The sequence below is a fragment of the Rhinolophus sinicus genome, linkage group LG01 (assembly GCF_036562045.2).
Source record: "Rhinolophus sinicus isolate RSC01 linkage group LG01, ASM3656204v1, whole genome shotgun sequence".
Classification (NCBI taxonomy): domain Eukaryota; kingdom Metazoa; phylum Chordata; class Mammalia; order Chiroptera; family Rhinolophidae; genus Rhinolophus; species Rhinolophus sinicus.
In genome coordinates, this window is record NC_133751.1 from 152,982,977 (window position 1) to 153,006,534 (window position 23,558).

Here is a 23,558-nt window from a genome sequence, read left to right on the forward strand (position 1 = left end):
ATCGAGAATTGAGTTTAAATCTATCAAAGGTTCCATTCCTGCCAGGCTGTTTTGTTACTGTCAATAAGCATAATTTGAAGTATTGGTATAGTATAGAATCTACATAAAAACTTAATTTATTTCAAATCAGAGTGGACAATAGAGCTCATTCAATAATTTACAAGGAAGTTTGTGGAAAATTTGTTTGTTTGTTTTTTCAGTCTTTTAACCATTAGGGTGAGAATTCTCTGCCAGTCATTTTAAATCAAACTTAGTCCCGATTTTCTATAAAGCCTTTGGGGGGGGGGGGAGAGGGAGAAGGAGAGGGAGAGAGAGATAGAGAGAGAGAGAGAGAGAGAACAAATGGATTGGGTTTTACTTTTACTTTACAGGTGTTTTGAAGTTTGGGCATTCTCTGTCTTCTAGCTATGCTGATGGTATAGGTTTTGTGTAGTACTGATTGTTTTTTTGTTGGTTTGTTTTTTGGGTATTTCTGCACTGTATTGTTTGTGGGGCATATATGGGGATGTGCAGAATTGGGCAGTTCCCATTATCCATAGCTCCATACATTTCTTATATCCAAATAAATTTCAGATGGATCAATGATTTACATACAAAATAAAAAAAATTAAAAACCAAACAATAAAACTTATAAAAGAAACCATAAGTAAATTAATTTATAATAATTTAAGATGGAAGTCCTAGTTTAATGAAGCAAAGTGCTGATTAGGATGTGAGGAAATAAGCAGTTCAATGAACTTTTTTGGTAATTTAAATTGGTACAATTTTCTAGAAGGAAATCTGGCACTAGTTCTCTAAATTAAAAAAAATATACAGCTTACCCTAGCAATTTGAGCAGTAGGAATGTACCAATGGCTAAACCACAAACCAATTAATGTGCACAGGATTGTTCAGAGTAGCATTTTGATAGCTAAGAATAGAAGCGGTCAACATGCTTCGCAGGTACAGCTGCTGAAAAATAGAGTACATCTTTATAATAGACTGTTACTAATTTTTTATGCTTCTGCAACTATATATATATATATATAATATATATATAATATATATATTATATATATTTTTTAAGTGTGCGTGTACAATTATTTTTAAAATAGAAACAGGTGTTAACTAGGAAATGATATGCTTCTTAGTATCTTCGTAACATTTTTTTGAAAAAAACACCTAATAGTTGATTCCTAACTAGGTACATAGATCACTGGTTCTGACAGTGAGGTCTATAAGATCCGGATTATATGACTGATTGTCATACCTTATAGAGACTATGGAATATGAGAGAAGTACCAGTTTAGGGATCAGGGGAATGAGAGATAATGTTCCATATTTATTGGGTTTGAGGTGTATCTGAAATATCCAAAAGTAAAAATTCAGAGATTAATTAGAAGTCTGGATCTGGAGCTTAATAAATATAATTAAACTGTATATTTGTGTGCATATGCTTTATATACATATAGTATAAATATATGTGTGTATATATGTGTATATTTACATATATAGTACATGGTTATATAGTTACTAGCTGAAGTCAATGGAGTACAAAATATCATGCTTATGTGCAAATGTGTAAAATTCTTTATAGAATGATTTCAAGCACAGCCCATTGAAAAGCATCTACCTATCATTTAACATTTGTGATAAAAAACAACAGTTTAGAAAGCAAATTATTTTATATATCACTGCTAATAAATGTTTTAAGTCACGCGGATCAATTATTAATAAGGAATATCACAGTTAAAATATTGAAATTACTTAAAAATAACATATTATGTATTAGGAGACAATGATAAGAATGATTACTGGCTTCTCATCACAATAAAAAAGATACCAGAAGGTAATGTAACAGTAGCTTTAAAGAAAAATAAATATGAAGCTACAATTTAACACAGCAAAAGTACCCCTCAGGAATGAGGACACAATAAAGGTATTTTCAGATGTAAATTTAGATCTTCAAGAAGAAAAAAGTGAAAGAGAAATGAAAATTTGTGGGAAGCATACAAAAATATAAAACATAATTACCAAAAAACTGGAAGCAGCCCAGGTATCCATCAAGAGAATAGAAAGAAAAATAAAAACTGTGGTATATTTATACAATAGAATGCAATTCAACAACAACAAAAAAACAACAACAAAAAGAAAACAAATTACTGATACACATAAAAATGACTGAGTCTAAAAACATCATACTGAGTGAAAGAAGCCTTACAACAAAGATTACAATCTATGTGATCCACTTTATATGACGTGCTAGAACACACAAAGATAATCTCTAGGAGTGGAGTAGTAATTGACTGGGAGGGATGATGGAACTTTCTGGGGTGGTGGTAACGTTCAACATCTTGTTAGAGGTTTGGAGCACACAAGGGTATATACATTTGTAAAAACTGATAGGATGATACCCTTAAGGTTTGTGCATTTTACTTTGTTTCACTTTTTTTAAAGCCATAAATAAATACTGAATTCTAATTACTTATATGAATTATGAAGTGTTAATGGGTCTGGTCTACTAGTGCTTATAACTTATTTTGAAAGACATCAAAACATAAGAATTGATGGATGGTTTGAAAATACATTGATAGATATGTGACAAAGAAAATACTATAAAATAACAGTTGAAGACTAGTGTTGAGTGTTTGGTTGTTTCTTGTGCAGTTCTGTCTGCTTTTCTATGTGTTTGAAATATTTTATAATAAATATTTGAAAAAAAATCTAGCTCCATAACCAATAAATATTTGGCTATGGAGCTAGATCATCTAGATTCAAATCTGGACTTCAGAATTTTCTAACTGTGACCTTGCACAAAGCACTTAACTTCTCCATGCCTCAGTTTCCTCAACTATAAAATGAGAATAATAAGAGTACTTATCTCCTAGGGTAATATGAGGATGCCATGAGTTGATAAATATAAAGCACCTAGACCAGAGCCTGCCAAGTACTACACACTCAATAAATACTAGTTGTTACTACTTTTAGTCATTTAAAGCACTGTATTTTTATGTTTAACCACATTTTTAATTGAAATTACTGCCATATTTCCTGGAATTTATAAAGAAAATATGCATAATATAATTTCTTACTGATAAATCAAAGTAATAATATACTCCATTATAATCAACTGCAATACTGTGATATCCTTAAATAATTTTTTTAAAAGTTCTGCTTTTTACATTATCTTTCATTTTATTCATCTGTATCTCCTTCATCATCAGAATTTCATACATTTTTTCCTTGCTGCTTTCAAACTGTTTGTTTATATCTGCTTCCTCTTCTAACAATTCCTCTCTAACTTGCTATGTGTAAACACCATAATAATGGGCTGTAAATGGCAGCCCAAAATCTCTAATAGGAAAAAAAAAATCAACCATACTATAAAAGTTTTGGCTCTTTATAAATCATCTCTCCTGTCCCTAACACGAAGTCCCATTATTTTCTTATCCTGAGACATAGCTTAAAAGGTTGAAATTGAGGACTTCTGGATAAATATGGCAGAACGTACGTCTCTTTAGAGTCCTAGATTCCAGTAATGTTTAGAAGAAGCTGATGATGTTTCCTTTATTATAAGTATAATCCAAACCATGTCACAATTATTACTTGATGACTTGAGGTTCCAAGAGTATAATTATTCCTAGGTGGAAGGACTGAATGACAGGCAACTGGACAGACCTGACATCTGATAGAAAATGACCATGTACTCCTGTGAGTATACAAGCACTAGTCTCCAAAACTGGCTCAGATTTCACTTAATTTATCACATTACTGATTTATATGCTAAGATTTTTCTTGTACTAGCATCTCTTTAGTGTGGCTATCACTTTGTTTTTTCCAACTTTTTTTCTTGCTCCTGAGATTGTTTTGCTCTTTTCTGACTAAAATGACTTTTGATTTATAGGTCTTGTTTTTACATTCTCTGTAATTACGTTTTGTCCCAAGTTCAGCCAATTTTGGCTAAGCCTCCTCAATATGTGTCTCTGACCTAGGATTGACCTACTCTGGGTCAAAGTTCTGTGCTTTTTTGGTGGTTTCACATTTTCTGATTGCTGAATGCTATCCTTCTTTAGTTCCCTTGTCACAACCCTTCTCAGACCTCTTGGGAGCCCCTTACTGAAATATGTTCTCTTGAAGAAAGAAGTTGCAAACAAGTCTCGTCTCGTCTCGTCTCGTCTCGTCTCTTCTCTTCTTTCTCTCTCTCTCTCTCTCTCTCTCTGCATATATATGATAATCTGTACTTATCATTAATTCTCTATTTTAACATTTTAATTTCAGATATATTTTTAAAAGTGAGCTTCAATTTTCCTTAAAAGATTGTTCTTGCAGTTTGATATGTCATGGAGGGCAATATGAGACTGAACTTAAAACCATCTCCAACACTGGTGGACCTGGATTCTACAGAGTGTTTATCCAGTATTCTAATAATCTGATAACAATTAATGTCTCTCTTCTTGAAGGAGGGAGCAGTCTAGGACATTAAGTTTCCAAATGACATAGTCAATATGATTAGAAGTCCATAACCGGTGTCAGGTAACAGTCTCCCTATCTGCATCTGACTGCCAGTTTACTAAGAACAATGAGCATAAGGAAAACTTACTGGCAGTTGAAACACCAGGAAAGGACGTCGATCACCAGGGATAAGATCCCAGTGAGAGTCTCCTGACTCACTAACAAATGCCACTATGACACTGATAAAGACAATAGAATGTGAGGTTGCCAGGAAGACAAAAGCAAAGCTGATTCTGCCTTAAATATTTCTACTTGAATCTTCTAAGACAACAAAGGTTTTGGTTTCCTACCAGTGAATTTGAGAAAGTGGTCTAACCCAACATTCCAAACCACTAAATGTCTCCAATTTCTCCAGATGTTTTTCAAACTTCTACTCCTTTGTGAAATTGGCCTCTAAGATTTCTGAATGACTCCCTTGTTATGCCAACAAAACAAGCAAGTTGTAGAGGAGCCAGGATCTTCCTAGAGTTGTATTTCTGGTGAACCCAGTCTGTCAGATCCTTGACCAAAAATTCCTGGCCAGCAGCCATGTTAGAGCTGAACAAGTAAAAGGACCCTTTGCCACTTCCCAATGGAATGCACAGGAGGTTTTATCATGCAACCAGATTCTATAACTTCCTTTCAACCCTGAAGTCCTTGATGCAACTGGCTCCCCTGAGATACAAGACCGGATCTCAATTTCTGTTTAGTAAAATCCAGAACTGGAACTCTTCCTGGAACTCTTGGGGACGATTCACAACCAGCTGGCCTCCCTGAGCATCCTCTTAATCTCCAGTGAGTCCGTTAGATTTCTTTGAACCTTCATCGTTGCCCAGTTTCTGAGAAGTGGAACTAAGCTCATAGATGCACAAACCATGCCCTGAATCTGTGACCAGATGAAAGAGTTCTGAACCCGTTGTCATACAAGGCCAACCACAAACTTCTAGCACCTAGTCTGGCTCTGGGTTAGCTTGAGATGGATACAAGACAATGTATCAGACTCTGGGTGGCTGACAAGAAGTGACAGTGTCAAATCTGCAGTTCATGAATCCTGGGACCTCTGAGAGGACCAAGAATGGGAAAGGATAGTGGCCTCTGGTCAACAGCCTGTTACTGAGCTATAGGGAAAGAAAATCCTCTCAGTGCAGCTGATTTGAATTATATCAGCTCTTGACTGCATATTAGAAATCTCCTAGAGCTAATATTGAAAATCTAGGAGCAAGTGGCCCAACCCAGACATAATTTCAGAATATGGGTAGGGGTCCCTTGTGATGAATGTGAGGCAGCCTGCCAGAGAGAAAGATTCCTTTGGATGATAGCCAAGCTTCATCCAACCACCCTTATAAAGCAAGCAGAGGAAGAGACATCATTACATTTTCTTTGGGTATGTTTTGTTGTCTCACATCCTAAGTGTGAGAGATAAAGCATATATGGAATTGCTGAGGCAAATACCTGTTTTAGAACATCACTTATCCAGAAAATCCACATTCTTTTCACCTCTTTGGGCACCTTCTCTCCCTCAGCTCTAGAATTTCCTATGGCATTTCTGCCATAGCGGTCCTGGTGCAAAACGGCTCTAACGTTTGAAATCAAAGAAATGCAGTTGGGACATCTACCTTATCCTGTTGCTCCCAGTTTGCTTCAAGATAACTAATCTCTCTTTCCTTCCACTCTTTCCTCTTGTTTCCAGCACATTCAATCTCATATTTCTGTAGTGTCATTAGGAGTCATGGGTTCTGGGGACAGTTGGGTTTATGCTTGTTGTTGAGAACTAATTTTTCATGGCATTCTTGTTCCTTTTCAAAAGCATCCTGAGCTGGATGATAAATGACACAGACACAATCAGTGATCCAATGTTTGGCCTCTGTGTAGCTTAGTTCTCAGGGAAGAGGCTGTGTGGCTAGCGTTCTGTATCAACAACTGCAGCTGCATCTTCTTAGAGATGATGAAGGATAGTGAAGAAAGAGGTTGCCAAAAGTCACTGTTTTCCCTGTCTCCTTCTCCCACTCCCTATTGCTTCCTCTATCCCTCAGTTTGATCCCCAAGCAATGGCCTGCCAGTAATGCAGTCAGGCTGTGGGGACAGATTGTGACTATCCAGAGCAATCACAGCCTCCTCACTTTCATGTTTCCCACAGTAGGGAATGAAACTACAGCATCTAATCAACCTCTATGCTTTCTGGGAAACTAGATTGAATCCTAGAGATGAAAAACAGATGCTAGATTAGCTTTGCCAAAGAGAACTATGAAATGTTTTACTCAATAACGGATTACATATATTTATTTATTCTCCTAATTTATTTACCAAAAGATTTAGGGTACCTTACAATGGAATGGTATAGGCCATAGAGTGAGGTAATGTAAATTAGGAAAAAATGAAGCCAGAAAAAGAAAAAAAAATGGACAATGGACCCATAAAGTAAAAATAATATCCCAAATCCCAAATGCCAATTTCATTCTGACATCGAATAGGGAATAAAGAGTAAAGTGACTTCTCACTTAGTTTCCAACTATTCTGAAACAATTCTACTTTCTATCAGCCATGGACAATGCTTTAAGCCTACTGTACCAATGAGATTCAGATAATTTAAATAAAAAAAAAAGTTCTGAAACAATTCTACTTTCTATCAGCCATGGACAATGCTTTAAGCCTACTGTACCAATGAGATTCAGATAATTTAAATAAAAAAAAAAGTAATGCTAGCAATGAAAAGGCTGATAAAAGAGTTAACTTGGGACTAGAAGATACTGCATGTTTAAGTGAAAGAGACAAACGTAATGTGATCATTAAATGGAAACTATATTGCTGAGAAGGTAGAAACCACACCTGCTTTAGTGAATACCAATTTAGATTGACATTTTCATTCATTGGGGCTGTTCGACTGTACTTTATAGATATATTCTGAAGTACTTATATTTCATTTTTCCCACATTCCGTGATGACTCAGCTAAATTCTCTGATGCAGAGCCTTTTCCTTTAGAGATCTCTATCATCTTTTCTTTTTCTCCAGGGTTTAGAACTCAAATGATATTAGATGCATTGTTTGTTTGTTTTTTCTTATGGAGAATACAAAAATATTATCATTGTCTTTTAGGAAACAGAAGGCTATCAAGAAGAGGGCTGAAACTCATGAGATTCTGAGAGATGGATAAGATTAAAACAATCAATAATTTGAACAATAAAACATCAGAGACATAATTGAGACTCTCCTAATGGATGTGACCTTTGACAAGCTAGGATATGGAAGCAAAAGGCCCCCTCTCACAGTTCTGGTGAGAGAGTGAATAAGTGCATTTTCTTCTGAAGTACTGATTGTCAACAGCTTTAAAACAATCTTACATGTACTCTTTGGCCCCCCAAATTAAACTGCCCTATGAATATTCTTGCTGAAGTTTGAGAAGTCATATTTGCAAAGATGTTAATCACAACATACTTCTAATTTCAAGGACTGAAAACAATGAAAGTGTCCACCCAAGGAAGTAATACCATAAATTATAGTTGGTTGCTATCAGGAAACACTATTTAGTAATCATGAAGAATGTGATATATCTGTGCTCCTTTGGAAAGAATCCCAAAATAAATTATTTATTGAAAAATGTAATGTTGAGAATGGCTGGCATTGTTCACCTTTGAATAACACATTCTATAAGGATTTTATACATAGCGTTATTCATGCTCGCACATGCATAATGTTTCCTCCCTGGAAGGAACTAAACTGCTGTATCTATGGAAAAGAACTGAAAAGGTATCAATTGCTTTCTGGTTAATATTTGTATACTACTTGAATGCAATATGCCATGTATGTATTACTGAAATCCAGAAATGGAAAGCTTACGTACAGAAAGCTTGGGAATAATGGACAGACTGACCGGAATGGTATTTATTCACCTGGAATTTTGCAGCTGTCTGTTCCCCTTTACTTGAACCTACTTGCTTTTCTGCTTTGGGATTATTTTTCCACTCGAGCTACTTACTTCCTGTGTAACTTTGATTATCTGACTCCTACTCTTTAATTCTTCTGGAATACAGTTTATCTGGCCTGCCTTAATTGATATTTCTCCTTTGTCCCTGGACATGGTTTCTGCCTGCAGCTGTTTTTGCTCCCAGATCAGCCTATTTTGGCTTCAACATATCCACTTAATTCTGGACTCAACTGCCTCACTCACAATCTCAGCCAACACATTCCTAGAATATGTCATCTTACAGAGGAAAATTGTAAACGATTTTCTTAAAAAACATAAGTATGTATTGCCATTTTATTTTTATATATTTCTGAAGAATTCTGAATCAAGTCTTCTGGATTCAAAAACTAGGAAAACAGTCTTGTAAATAGACAAACACAAGCAAAAGCCAAAGGGGCAGACTTCACCTCTTCCCAAATTAAAATGTTCTTTTATGAGAACTGAATTCCCCTCAAAATCTGGTAAACTTGGATTCTAGTGGTGGTTTGTTAAAATAATCAAGAGCTGAGGTCTTTGCAAATGTCTTTCTGGGGAGGAGCAGTGCAGGTCATACACATTCAGAAGGGTACAACTTATACTGAGGGGAAGCAATCTGTACGACAAAGTCTTAGCGCCTAGTCTCAAATTCACTTACAAGAATGAGCCCAAGGAAAGCTCAGAGGATGTTTCTGAGTGCCTTGAGAGGATGTAGGACAGTAAGTCTCCGTGGGAGACAGAGTCTCACCAGGATGAGCCATTATGAGTGGCAAGGCAATGGAGATAGGGAAGGGGTTCCAGGAACAGGAAGAATGGCTGCCTCGGCGGTAAGTACGCCCACTTGAGCTTCTCTATGGCAATCTCATGGTTCACTAGTAGGGTCCCTTGTTTCTATGGATATGACAGCAATTTCCAAGCTGTGCCTGTCCAGCCCACCAAAACAAGCATGTTGGGGAAAGGCCAGAATCTATCCATAACTGACTGTTCTGTGACCCTAGTCAGTCTCTTGACAAGAAAAATCTGGCCAGAGGCCATTTAAGAGCTCAAGAGGGAAGAATGTATTGTTGCCCCTGTTAGAGTATTACAAAGGAGACCTTGTTATGTATGTAACTTTCATATTGAACAGCAATCCTGAGACCTTCTGACCTATGGTTTTAGATGCTACTGGATCTGTGGAATATAAAATTTAAAAAAAAGAAAAGATCCAGGACAGCCATATTCACTGGAACCCTGAAAGCCTCCTAAAGCTGGTTATTTACCTCTGTTCTTGATCACTCTTGAATAGTTGGTCTGCTTTTCCAGGATCTAGTCTCACGCCCAAAACTACTCTAGCTTTTCAAACACGGAACCAAACACATAGATACCCGACCACTTCTCAAATTTTGGAAAAGCCAGAAAGGAGCCTTGAAACACATTAGGGCAAGACTAGATATGAACTAGAGCCAATGTTACAACCTGTAATCAGGTGCTTAGACCATGCAGCCTTTGGAAGAACTCAGAGAGTGCAAGGCTGGTGGACCCAGAGCCTCACTCTGGCATTTAGAGCAGAAGGGAAGGAATATTCCACTCAACACCATATATTTAACCAGGGACTACGGCCCCCAAATCAGTATCCTCTGATGTTCTAGGTTAAAACCAATACCCTGTTGTAATTTTAGACTTTTAAAAACTGCATTGACCTGGGCAGGTCCCTGGCTTCAGCATTTCATTAAGCTCTTGTTTGATGCTGATACAGTTGATTTAGCACCTGGCTGCTACCACATAGCTAGTTATCCTCAGCCAGCAGCAGGCCGAGTCAATTCAGGCAGAAATACTGTGTATACAACGGGGATATCTGTTTGCCAGACAAACAGGGGTCCCCCATCAACATGGGATATAACCAAAATAGCCTGGTTTATAAACAGCAATGATTGAACAAATACATGGAAATCACCATCCCAGCTGGGCCAAGAGATACGAATCAGCTGAAAACATCCCTAGAAGTGATCATATGAAAACTGTCTCTTCAACCTTAAAGGTTCCCTCTGTCAGTGTTGTGGAAGCGAGACCTTGCTTACCTGGCCTTGGTTTGCATACACTAACAGAATAAAAGGGGACCAATTAAAGGAAAAATGAGATCTGTCTGTACAAGTTAGTGTCATAATGGGTGAGTGTACATTACTGATAACTAGTCAGGGTGGGCAGGGTTTGCAGATGTCCTGTCACAACTGACCAATGTTTATATTGGTTAGTGGAAATAATGGGTCCGGACTCTCAGAAATCAAGAATGTTCCTTCTATGCTAATACCCTCACTATACACTTTCAAGAGACAGTCCACGGTGGAAGGGATAGGATTATGGGTCAGTCTCTGAGTGCTCCAGTTGTGGCACAGAGCCTGTCATAACGAGATCTAGTAGAATACTTCTTCCCTAAGTAAGGGATTGAGTAAAATATTCTTGTTTTAATTTCCATTGTGCTTCAGACCTGTATTTATTCTCCCTGGTCAACATTTACTGGAGTATGTATCAACTTTCCTACCAGAGCTTCTTTCACAGGAGGCTGTGAGACAGGATGCCGAGTTCCCAGGTGTTTGGCTCTATCTCCCACTCTTAGCGGAGACTGATATGCAATGGCAGGTCCTGGGGCCTGCCCACGTCACCTGGGATCTGTTGGTCCCTTTTCCTGAGCCTATGTCCAATTGTAGGTTTTTCTCCTATTGTTTTAAACACATTGATGGGATAAAGGGAGCTCACAGTACCTCTTCTCTGAGTGCAGGGTTTTAATGAATCCTAGCAGTCAAAAGTCAAGTATTTATACCTATAATTAATCATATATTAATTTATACCTATAAGTAATAATATATTAATTAATGGACCAACTAAATTCAGCAATATCCAATATACCCAATGATTTCATCCCTAAGAAGACCACATACCCTAAAGCAAAATTTAAAACTTAAAAGAGAGTGAAAAGCATATTTTGAGAATATCCAAAGGTGTTTAAATATGAATTGTTAGGCAAAGCACACAATTTTGTGAGGATGGAAGTTCCCAGGTTAGAATATACTTTAAAGTGTACAGGTGGCAAGAGATAGTGACTGGCATTTGAATTTCAACTTCCTCTAGTGCATTCTAGTGAGACCAATCAAAGCCCCTTTTATTCCTCTATTGAACTAGACTTAAGATGAGAGCTAGAATAATAATATGCATAAAAACACAGAACAATTCCTTTTATAAGCAATAGTTACACATGACACTACCGTCACAAAACCCTTCATGCAACCTCTGTCATTTAGTCCTTACCAAGATGTGTAAATTTTTGATGGGTCATTTTAAAATAAGAAAAATAAGGCTTAATCAAAAGTTAAAGCATTTGCTTCATTTTCACAAAAATGAAAATCAAGTTTTATCATTCCAAATCCCATAGTTTTCTTCATTGACTTCCAGCTCATCACTGACTAGCTAGGTAATTACTGGCTAATTACTCCTCATGGGTGGAGTAATTAAGTAACTTCAATTAGGGCTCATCAGGGCAGGTCTGGTGCCCAGGATTCTGTTTAGTGTAGGGTCCAGCTTCCTTCTAATTTACCATGGACTACTCTCCTGAAAGATAGCCAGGAAGAAAAAAAATCCACAGAAAGCACCACTGAAACGCCTTCCTATTTCAAGAGCTTTTTCTGACCAATATCCAAACTTGCCTTCATCGTTTCCATTACTAAGACAAGCCCGTCTTCGTCAGTGTGCCTTTCCACCTGTAGTCATCATTGGTCCTGCTTTGACTGATATCCTAACTTTGGAGGCAACATATACCCAGAGTCACGATGCGTACATCATCACCTCTAAAAGAAAATCTCCCGAAGGTATGCTTTTTCAGAGCTAAACAATGAAAAACAATAAAAAAACCTGTTGATCCAAACAATACCAAAATGCCCAATGCTTTAAACTGGGCACACTATTTCCCATTCATAGTCATGCCTCTAATTTTATACTGTCAATTCTTACATGAAAAGCACCATTCTTTAAATCACTAAGTTACTTAACAATAAAAGACAAGATTCCTTAGATGTATACTCACTCCATCCTGCATAAATTTTTATTCCTTCGATTCTATCATTGTGTCATGTAACCTAAAAACCATTGCCGTACAGGGTTTCTAGAAATTGCACACTAATAGAACGTCTTGCTTTCAGAAGCTTACCTGGTGGGATGAGAAAACTGACCACACATTCAGTGCAGAACAAACACCCACAGGCCACTGCTGCTCTAGGAAGTAGCTCTCTTAATTTATGTCCAGAACCTTGATCTCCTGCTGGGGACCTAGGGGAGTGTATGGGGTGGGGCTGGCATGGGCTGGGTGGGAAAGACTGGCCGCAGATGGCTGCTATCACCGTCCTTGGACTGCACACACCAAGAAAAAAGCACTTACTTGCTACCATGTGAGGGGTCTCCACCAGCACCTCAGGGAACCCTGAGAAGCTGGGCTCCTTGGAGCCCTTTTCTCCTCCTGGGCTTCTCTTTCTTTCTGATTTCTCTGGTTTCCTGGGCTGTGGTTGCTTAGAAGGTGTTGCTAGGCTGGCATCTGCCCTCACCAGCTGATGCCACCCAGACCACGAAAGCTCGGCAGTAAATGGCCCCACTGAATTGCCAGCTAGAAACCAAGTCTCAGGAGCGGCTGCCCAGCCCCTGACCGAGCGACCCCTCCTGCCAGTTGCGCAGTGAAGCCGCGCCCGCCGCCTGGAAGCTGTTTTTGTGTCTTTCCCACTACTCCCTCCCCTCTCCCCGCCACACCACCTTCTCCCCCCGCCCTCATCTCCAGGCCAGTGCGCGACTTCAACCAGACCGGGCGTGGGCGGGGTGATGTCGACAGAAACCCGCTGCAGCCGCTGCAGCAGCTTGAACGGTGGCAGCTGCGGCGGCGTCTTTTCTACCAGCTGTCTGTCAAGGGAAGGGGAGAGAAGCTCGGGATCGGTGAGGAGGTGGAGCAGGGAGAGGACCAGGGCTTGAAGAAATGGAAAGGAGAGGAAGAGAAGGGATCCTGTGAAGGGGGTAGGGGTAGGGGTAGGGGTGTGTGTGTGTGGGGGGGGGGGTGAGAACAGGAGGGAGAAGATGGGAAGAGTGAGAAAGGGAAGCACCAAACTCAGGTTCTTTCCCTCCTTGCTCTGTCTCTCCCCGTGCCTACCTGCCCCAGTGGAGCTTGTCAGGGGCAAATGTCAGCTTGCAACATCCACATCTGGACAGCACTGTAGGGTGTGTGTGTAGGTGTGTGTGTGTAGGTGTGCAGCTGTTCAGGAAAAAAAATGGGCTGGAGTTACTATAACCTCACTCTAGAGTTGAAACAAGGAACAGAAGAAAAATTATGCATTTGGGGAATTTTTGGAAAACTGGTGGGCAGCAGAGTAATTTGGTCAATTTGGCGGTGAAGAGAGCTGTTGAAACGTCTTTCTTCCCAAAGGGAGTTTGGAAAATGTAGTCACACTACAGAACATTCACTTTATAGTCCTATCTTGTTCGGAAAAGGTGAATTTTCCTTAAAAAAAGATTCCTGCAACACATCAAGAAAAGATAACAAAAATGAGGGAAAGGGAAATCATGTATATTTATAAGAGATTCAAATTTTATATTCTAAGTTACAGAAGAGGAAAGTGGAACTAAGCTAACACTGTCATGGTTCTGTGCAAACCATGTCAGGGGTAGCATGCTTCATCCATGATTCATAGAAAAGTTCTGTTACATTTATTTTGTTTGTTTAAATTATATATTTGTTATGAAAAATTTCAAACATATACAAAAAGACAAAGAAAGTATAATAAACTCCTATGTACTCAGCCTCAATTATTGTCAACACATAAACTTGTTTCATCTGTATGCTCCTTCCCATCTTGAATTAGCTAAAAAGTAGTCCAGACATTGTATCATGTCATTAAAAAACACATTAGTATGTCTCTGAATTATAAGGACTTAAAAATGTAACTCAAGCCCATTATCATGCCTAAAAGTTCACAATTATTTTGTAGTGTCAAACATCCACTTGATGCATTTTGAATAGGCAATGTATGAATGACCAGTTTCTCTTCCACATACATCGTAGTGACAAGTCAAGTGAAGATTCTAGTGCATAGAATTTTCCCTTGGAGGAATCTGACTTATGCATCCCTTCTCAGTAAAATTCTATGCATCTATCAGTGCATTTAACTTAAATTTAATAATATCAAACATTGTATAGCTTACATAAGATATTTGGCATAAATAAAGAGAAGTAGAGTAGTCCCGTTTATCTGCGGTTTTTCTTTCTGCTGTTTCAGTTACCTAAGGTCAACTGAGGTCTGAAAATATTAAATGGAAAATTCCAGAAGTAAACAATTCATAAGTTTTAAATTGTATGCCATTTTGAATAGCATAAGGAAATCTTGCCCATCCTGCTCCATCTCACTCTGGATTTGAGTCACCCCATTGTCCAGCGTCTCCACGCTATATGTGCTCCCAACCCTTGGTCACATAGCCATCTTGCTTATCAGATGGACTGTCGTGGTATCAGAGTCCTTGTGTTCAAGTAACCCTTGTTTTACTTAATAATGGCCCCAAAAGGCAAGAGTAATTATGCTGGCAATTCGGATATGCCAAAGAGATGCCATAAAGTGCTTCCTTTAAGTGAAAAAGTGAAAGTTCTTGACTTAATAAAGAGAAAATCATACACTAAGCTTGCTACGGTCAAATTTTCTATCTGCAAATTTTCTATCTGTGAAGTTGTGAAGAAGGAAAAAGCAATTCATGTTGGTTTTCTGCTGCACATCAAACTCAAAAGTTATGGCCACAATGTGTGATAAGTGCTTAGTTAACATGGAAAAGGCATTAAATATGTGGGTGGAAAACATGAACAGGAAGCTTGTTCTGATTGAGGGCAACCTGTTGTGACAGAAAGCATTGAACCTATACAAAGACTTCAGCAAGGGCTCCCCTGAAATGAGTGACACCGAGCCATTTACTGCAAGAATATTTACACAGATTCAGGAAAAAGTTTGGTATTTTGTCATCTCACATCATCACAAGAAGAAAAAGGGTGACTACAGTATAATAAAATATTTTGAGGAGGGAAACCACATTCACATAACTTTACAGTATATTATTACAATTCTTCAATTTTATTATTAGTGATTGTTGTTATTCTCTTACTGTACGTAATGTATAAACTAAAATGTATGACAGGTATGTATGTATGTATAGGAAAAAACATAGAATACATATATAGGTTCAGTACTATCCTCAGTTTCAAGCATCCACTGAGAGTTTTGGAACGTATACCCTGTGGATAAGGGGGACTAATGTACAGCTATGTGTAATGTGTAAGGAACAGGCAACTAATCTCAAGACATTTGCAGAGCAATAGTAGAAACAAGAAGAAAATAAAAGGGAAACCAATGAGTTGCACAACCATTTTTAATTGCTTTTGTTCTGGAGCAAATATTTTGCCACCACTGTTAGATAATGTTACTAAGTTGGAGTTGATTGATTTTGGCAATTATTGTGCTCCTAATAATGAGCTGATAAGATCCCCTTGATTTGCTCAATGGACGATTTGGTGGGAGGGCTGCGTTGTAGGTGGGAGGAACAAGTTGCTATTTGTTTTCCACACTTCTGACTGAAGACCCTTAAAATCATGCGTTCTATTTCTGTCTGCTAGGTATATATTCAGAAAGTGGAAGCTCTAGACACACGTGTCCTGTGGTGTTAAGAGAAACCTGCTCTGTCTCACTACACTTGAAACATATAGGCTTCTGGGGAATTCCGTTCCTTGCTGTCAGGTTAAGTGGGGGCTATTTATTCTAACATCAAAAACATCAGTGTCAGGAGTGTGGATGGGCCTGGTGTTTTTATTCTCACCCTGTATCACCATATCCAGAAGTGATAAAACCTTGTGTAAAAAAAAGCAAGCAAACAATTCTCCCCAAACACAAACAAATCAAAAACTCTTCCTTTGAAGATATTTTAGCTGTGTCACCCTTTCCTTTTCCTAGTATGGCAATCATCTTCTGACATTCTTATTAAAGATTTATTTTCTGATTGACAATCTTCTCCTCCACTTGAACTCTTACTCTTATTATTAACAAATTTCTCATCCATTTGGGAGCCAGTAACCATTTGCATAAGATATACCACAGCCTAGCTTCTGATTTCCTCCCTAATAGATGATGTTTCCTACACTTCCCCTCACCTATCAGTTCTCACACTCACACTTTGAATCTTGTCATAGCTGGTGAGTGAGTGCCTGAGCATATTAATTATCAATTGCTTATGTGTTTCTTTTCTGTCTTGTTCCACTTGTATGCATGCTGCATGACAACAGGAACTTGTTCCTCTCCTGCTATAAGGAAGTGCTTAGAACAAGGGTTGTAATACACTAGGTAGCCAGTAAATTTGCTAAAGGAGATTTATGGGGTGGGGGATGACTTCATAAATTATATAAATGTTTAAGCACTATCCTGTACACCTGAAACTAAGATAAAATAATAGTGAATGTCAACTATAATTGAAAAAAAATTCTGCTAAAGGAATGATCACCAAGCATACCCCCAATTTGCTATGTGCTAGAAGAATGTGCTGATTCACTATAGGAACAGGCCATAGAGCACATATAATATGAAGAACATGACAACTGTTTATCTGCTTTCATTCTGCCTAATCTCTGGTACTTATACACCTTAATGCTTCTGTAATACATAGGTGTGGAAATTTCCCCTGGCTGCAGAATCCTTTTTATTTTTCTTATGCTATTGTACTTTTGCTGCCTGATTTCAGCAATCACCAAGATGTTTAGGTAAAAAGGATAAAATCTATAGCTGCAGCACCTGGAAATAAGCCTTTTATTCCATAATCCAGTGCACTCTGGAATTTTCTGGAATTTTCATAGTTAGTATATTTTAATATTATTTATACCATGCAAATTTTTCACTAAGTTTATTCACCTCATGCTAAGAAGAAAGAAATTCAATAAATGAGAATTTCAATAAATAAGAATTTACTTACTAGTGGTCAGAAACTCTTATATTTTATATCAGGGATCTTTATTGTTCTCAATCTCTGCAGGATACTTGGTATGAAGGAAATAAAACCCTTATTTACTGACAAATGTGTAAGCAACACAGGAGCGAGGAAAAGTAGTCGTATAGATACTTTTATTAGTCTAAATTCATTATAGTCTATGTTATTAATGCCTAAGCTATGTTCAGAAAATAATAAACCCCAAACCACTAAATCCGCTTTCCAAATCTACTAAATGTGGGTGAATTTGCTTATTTTTTGAGCTTTTAGAGTTAGGTATAAACAGCTAGTGATGACGGTAGTTAATATGTCCTCCAACTGCCAAAATACTAAATCGCTTTCAGAGAGGACTGACTTTTAGAGTCAGTCGGAAAACTCCCTTAAAAGTAAGATGTTATGTAGACTATATCAGGTGCCTCTGACAAGAGTAGGATATTTGATGTTTACATTGTCTGGTTGGGGATACCATTGTATATACATATTATATCACTTTATGATGTTCTCTATTAATGAGAGGAAGTCATTATTATTTTCTGGTTCTCAAGAACAGACAATTTAAGGTGATTTCTAGGCTAAAAGACAAAAAGCTGTAGTCAAATCTGGACAGTCTTATTATCTTCTACATAAATAGATTTATTCTTACTTTTCAAGGCAATGATGAGACACCCCATTTTTTCTGTTATATGATGATTTTACCCATGCAATGTATAATTTAAACTGCAGAATTACTTTGTAAAGGGATTCTAGCATAATGCCATTGTTTCAATATTGAACAGCTTCATCTCTCTCTCTTTCTTTTCTCTCCTCCTGATTTCCCTCTAGACACTCTCTTCCTCCATTGTGATATGTTCCAGATCAAAGGAAACAGAGTCTTTGACAAGGCTTTAGAAAGAGACAAAAAATTTGCATTACACAATCTATCTATGCCTTTAGCAAACACTTCTTTTTTTTTTTTTCCTGGACATCTACTAAGATGGCATATCCTGGTTAAGAATACATTTGATACAATACTGTGTCTCTCAGTGGCCCTTCTGCTCTGATTTCCTGACACTTAGGTGTGGCTAGTGACCTGTGAGTATATGGAACAGCTGCCACTCCAGGTATGGCCTATTCAAACTTCCCATGCTACTATGTTTTTTTTTTTTTCTTCTTTTTATTGTGGTCTAATTAATATACAACATTATATTAGTTTGAGGTATACAACATAATTCAATATTTGTATATGTTGCAAAATGATCACCACAGTAAGTCTAGTTAATATGTCTCATCATACATCTTGATACAAAGCACATATCTACCTGAAAAAAAATCGTCAAAAGTCCAAATTTGTCACAGGGGAATGCCAAAGCAATTGGAGATATAAAGCACTCAGCATCAAAAAGATACTTCCCTTACCTTTACTCAATAAGGAGTAGACACTGGTTTTTGTTGTCAAAATCCAGGCCTAGATATTTTTTTAGGATGAATATTATATAAATCATATTGTAAAAATGATGTCTCTGAATCATTTGAATTTTATGATTCTTAAGAATTCATATTTTCTTTTGCTAATGCCAGTTAATTCTCCAAACATCACATGTAATATCACTGGCAAATACTTATATCATTTTGTCTTAGTCAATGGGGGTTGCTATAACAAAATACCATAAACTTGGTGGCTTGTAAACAACGGAAATTTATTTCTCACAGTTCTGGAAGCTGGAAGTCTGAAATCAGTGTTCCAGCATAGTCAGGATCTGGAGAGAGCTCTTTTCTAGTTGCAGCCTGCTGACTCCTCATTGCCTTCTCATATGGTAGAGAGCAGAGAGAGGAAGCAAGCTCTCTCACCATTATTAAAAGAGTATTAATCCAACTCATGAGGGCTCCAACTTATGACTTCTTCTAATCCTAATCACCTCCAAAAGTCTCCCTGGAGGTGAGGCTCCCAACTTTTAATAACATCATATTAGAGGGTAGGGTTTCACCATATGAATTCTGGGGGGGGACACAAACATACCATCCATAACACTTTCTTTTCAGTTTTTCGCATCCTCACATACCTACATAAAGACAGTGCGGTAAAGCCAGAATCAGTTTCTTACCATTATTTTTTATGTTTAAAGCATTATACTTATAATTCTGGCTATTTATATGTTTGAGTTCCTTAGAACTGTTCCATGTAAACCTTGCTACAGTCTTCCACTCTGTCCCAAGTTCCAGAACTAAAACAATTTTGATATGATCAGGGACTAAAACTGTAAAAAGTTGTTTAACAGTTGCAGATGAACAAAACAACTTGCTTCTTAGGGATTCTCAGAAAACAATAGACCACAAGTGGTACAAGCAAATTGGGTTCCCATACAAAAACATGGGGGAAAATCGTTTTAGAGCATTAATTATCAGTTGATAAATGTCTAAATTGGTTCCAATTCTTCAGATCCCCTGGGATACACACACATACACACACACACACACACACACTCACACACACACAAAATCCCAGTTTGGTTCTTTCCAAAAATCTTCCAAAGACAGACACAGTCATAAAGAATATCAGCAAAAAGCCAAATTAAATGTTAGAGATCAGCAGATAAAAATATGTCAAACACCTCATTTGGAAAACACACACTCATAAAGTATAAAGTGGACCTTTTTGTGCCTATATTTATTTCATAGTTTGCCTTAGTCCCAAAAATCAGATTACAAATATCACAGACACATCTATAGTTTATGTTCAAAATGTTCCTGAGCACAATACTCATACATTCCATTTTGCAATTTCATATCCAACAATCATCTCAAGTAATTCCTAGCCAGGCTTAACAGAAGCCCAGAATATTATCAAGTAAAAAAAAAAAAAAAAAAAAACACCCAGAAAACAAATTACAAAATTGCAATATGCTGTCATTTATCTGGAAGTTCCATTATAATCTGTGCGCGTATATGCGAAATAGTTGAATATATGCATGCCATATGCAAAAGTTAGATTTAACTTCTGTAACAAAAACCTAAAATAATTGTGGCTTATACACAGCAGAAATTTATTTCTATCAAACCTAATAATCCACTTATAAGTAGTCTAGAACTACCAAATATCATGGAATCAAGCTCTTGGAATCTTGTTGATTTTCTGTTTCTAGTGTACTATACCCTCATTTGCATAATTTATGATGGTTCGTTGACATACTTGTATTCCAGGCAGTGGGAAAAGGGAATAGAGGAAGTGAAATTCATGCTTATTCCAGTAAAGGTTATAATAAGGAAGATTTATTTTATATATTCTTGAATTATATCATGTTGGCGAGAACTTAAATCCATAGTCACAACTGAGTGCAAGGAAGTCTGCTGGGAAAAGTCATATTTACTCTGGTGCCCATTTTTACTGAGCCAAAAGCTGAGGTTTCTACTAATGTAGATAACGGTAAGAATAAATATTGGAGGATGACTAGCAATTTCTGCCATGCCATGTCTGCGTCTGTAATTGTCATTTTACTTAGACTGCATGCCCCTGCCAAACACAAAACGTTGTGACTTCTAAAGATTAAGAACTTATAAAAGCATAACCAAATTTCTTAGTAAACATTTTTTTCCACTTAAATTAGAACTACCAGCGGAAAAACATCAGATTGAAGAACAACTGATTGCACAGTTAACTTAAATTCTAGTTTGTTTCCTCAAATGCATTAGGTTTCACCGTTATATTATTATTTCATTCATTACAACAACTTTGTTTTTGGTTTGATAATAAGTCACCAACTCAAAAACTTTTCACTCTTGCTTCTTTTCCAAATTTTTCAAGAAAGTAGTACAAAAAACAGAAATTGCTAACTACATTCAGTAAAACTATGAAATATTTGTAACATCAAAACACAACATAGGAAGTAGAATATGGATGGAAAAATAATAAATGCTTTAGTAAAGTGAAGCAAAAAAAGTCAAACCTAATTGCCTGGTGAAAGTCAATTAATCCTCTTTTCAGATAGCTGGAAAATCTCAGGAAATGAAGAGACCTGGTTATCTTGCAAGTGAGCAAGTTTGGGTACTGCAAATAGGAAGTTCTTTGAAAATCTTTAGGCCACCAGAAATCCAACTTAGCCCACCCTGACAACTACCCTCTTTTTCATCTTATGTTGGGAAATATGTTCTCTAGGAAATTTGGATTATGGAGGCTTAAAATCTGGAATATTAAATACAGAAGAGAATGAAGAAAGGTGCTGGACTGAAATAAGGAACATTAATAAAAATTTGTATTCTAAATGATGAGACTCCTCCCTCCACTCCAGGTTATTTTCCTAAATCAGCACCCAGAATTCTGGTAGTCACATTTTATATCTCAGAAGGGAGATGCTAGGTTTTCCTTTGGAAAACCTGATCTATCCTATAGGACAGACCCACTGATACTGAGATGTTGATGTCTTCAATAAGAAAATTGACTCATTACTGGATCATCCTAGAATAAAGCCTTCTAGTCTACAAAATTTACTTCCCCAACCATCAAACAAATGCATAAATGTATAGGGTATCCAATTGTGATACTTAGTGATCACTAAACAAGAATCATTGGACATTTGAGGCATGCCTTAAGCTGCATGGCAGAGAGTAACTGAAACAAATCTATTGCAAGAAGTAACTTCGTGGAAGTAGAGACAGAGCAAGACATAGAAGAAAATTCAAAGATGATATAATTAATATGGGAAATAAGAATGATATATCTATGGAACAAGCATAAGATGCCCCATTTTAAAGGAAAAATATATGAAAGAGCTCTCGGAATCTTAATCTATGATGATTTGATGGTGATGATGATGATGATGTTGAAGAAAATGAAGCAAAAGAAGGAGGAGGAGGAAGAGTTTGGAGAACAAAATTGTGAAAATCACTAAGAATGTACAAAGAATGGCTAATAGGATATTAAAGATAAAATTAGAGAATAAATTCCAAAGGTTCAACCTTCAGCTAATAGAAATTCCAGAAAGAGAAACACAGTACAGGAAGAGTGAATCATCAAATAAATAATACAAGAAAATTTCTTGGAATTGAAGGACCCAGTCTCCCAAATGACCAAGTGACTTAGCCCACAGAGGGTCAATCAGTTTATATGAAAATAGCTCCTCGACCAAAGAAAATCATCATGAAATCTGATTCTTTGGATACAGATAACGTTTTAAAGCTGCCAGACAGAAACAAAAAAAATTGAGTTAAAAACAAAGGATGGTGAGGATACCTACTATCCAAATTTTGGGTCTAATATCATTCTTCAATTAAAATTCACCAAGACTCCTTTGAGAAATGGCTGATCCTAGGACTGGGGTAGGAAATTTACAAGGCGAGTCTGGAGAATCTTGTAGTGCCAGAAAGTAAGGAAGTGCTCAAAAAAACCTCACATTAATGGAGGTATATCAAAGCAAAGGGACATGGGAGCCAACTGAAAAAGCTACTAATGACCGAAGCTGGAACAATTTGAGCAACAAAATAAATAAAGTAGTGTTGGATTATAACCCAAAGTATAAAATATCCATGAGTTCATACTGATATAAATAAATGATTGAATAAATTAATAAATGTAGGAGACAAATCTTTCATGCAGAAGAATTCTAAATAATTGATGTAGATACTCCACATTAAAGGAAAGGGAGCATAATTCCTCAATCCTTAAGTGTGGGATGAGCATAGAGACTTACTTCCAAAATGTACAGTATGGAAATGGGAAAAAAGATAAGCTTTACAGTGTAGAAACCTGACAAACATTACCTCAGCCTGGTGATCAAGGTCAACATCCGCAGTCATAAATCATGTTGATAGTATGCACTCTTGATGTGACTTGACCTCTTTACCTCTTTGTACTTTACCTCTTTGTGTACTTTACCTCTTTGATCTTCCTCTCCACGCCCATATTCCCAGAAGAAAAAACAAAACAAACAAACAAAAAAAAACCAGACAAATTTCAATAGACAAACAACCTACAATATACCTGACTAGTACTCCTCAAAACTGCTAAGGACGTTAAAATAAGGAAAAGTCTAAGAGACTGTCACATCCAGAAGGAAACTAAGGATATAACAACTGTATGTAAATATGGTAAGCTGGATGGGATACTGGAACAGAAAAAAGAACATTCAGTTAAAAACTAAAGAAATCGAATTAACTATGGATGTT

The 23,558-nt window shown here is 37.1% G+C and overlaps 1 protein-coding gene across 2 annotated transcripts in view; it reads right to left on the reverse strand.

Moving 5' to 3' along the window:
- The window catches only part of SCN7A (sodium voltage-gated channel alpha subunit 7), an 82,147-nt gene extending 69,013 nt beyond the window's left edge, over positions 1–13,134 (reverse strand). The window contains exon 1 of one of the 2 annotated variants that reach the window (XM_019727350.2): positions 12,814–13,134. In XM_019727350.2, the coding sequence (XP_019582909.2) occupies positions 12,814–12,823 (10 nt within the window). In that variant the 5' untranslated portion in view covers positions 12,824–13,134. Of the gene's footprint in view, positions 1–12,585; positions 12,690–12,813 lie in introns of those variants that run through there. The other variant, XM_019727351.2, reaches the window with a different exon arrangement.
- Between the last annotated feature and the right edge of the window lie 10,424 nt (positions 13,135–23,558).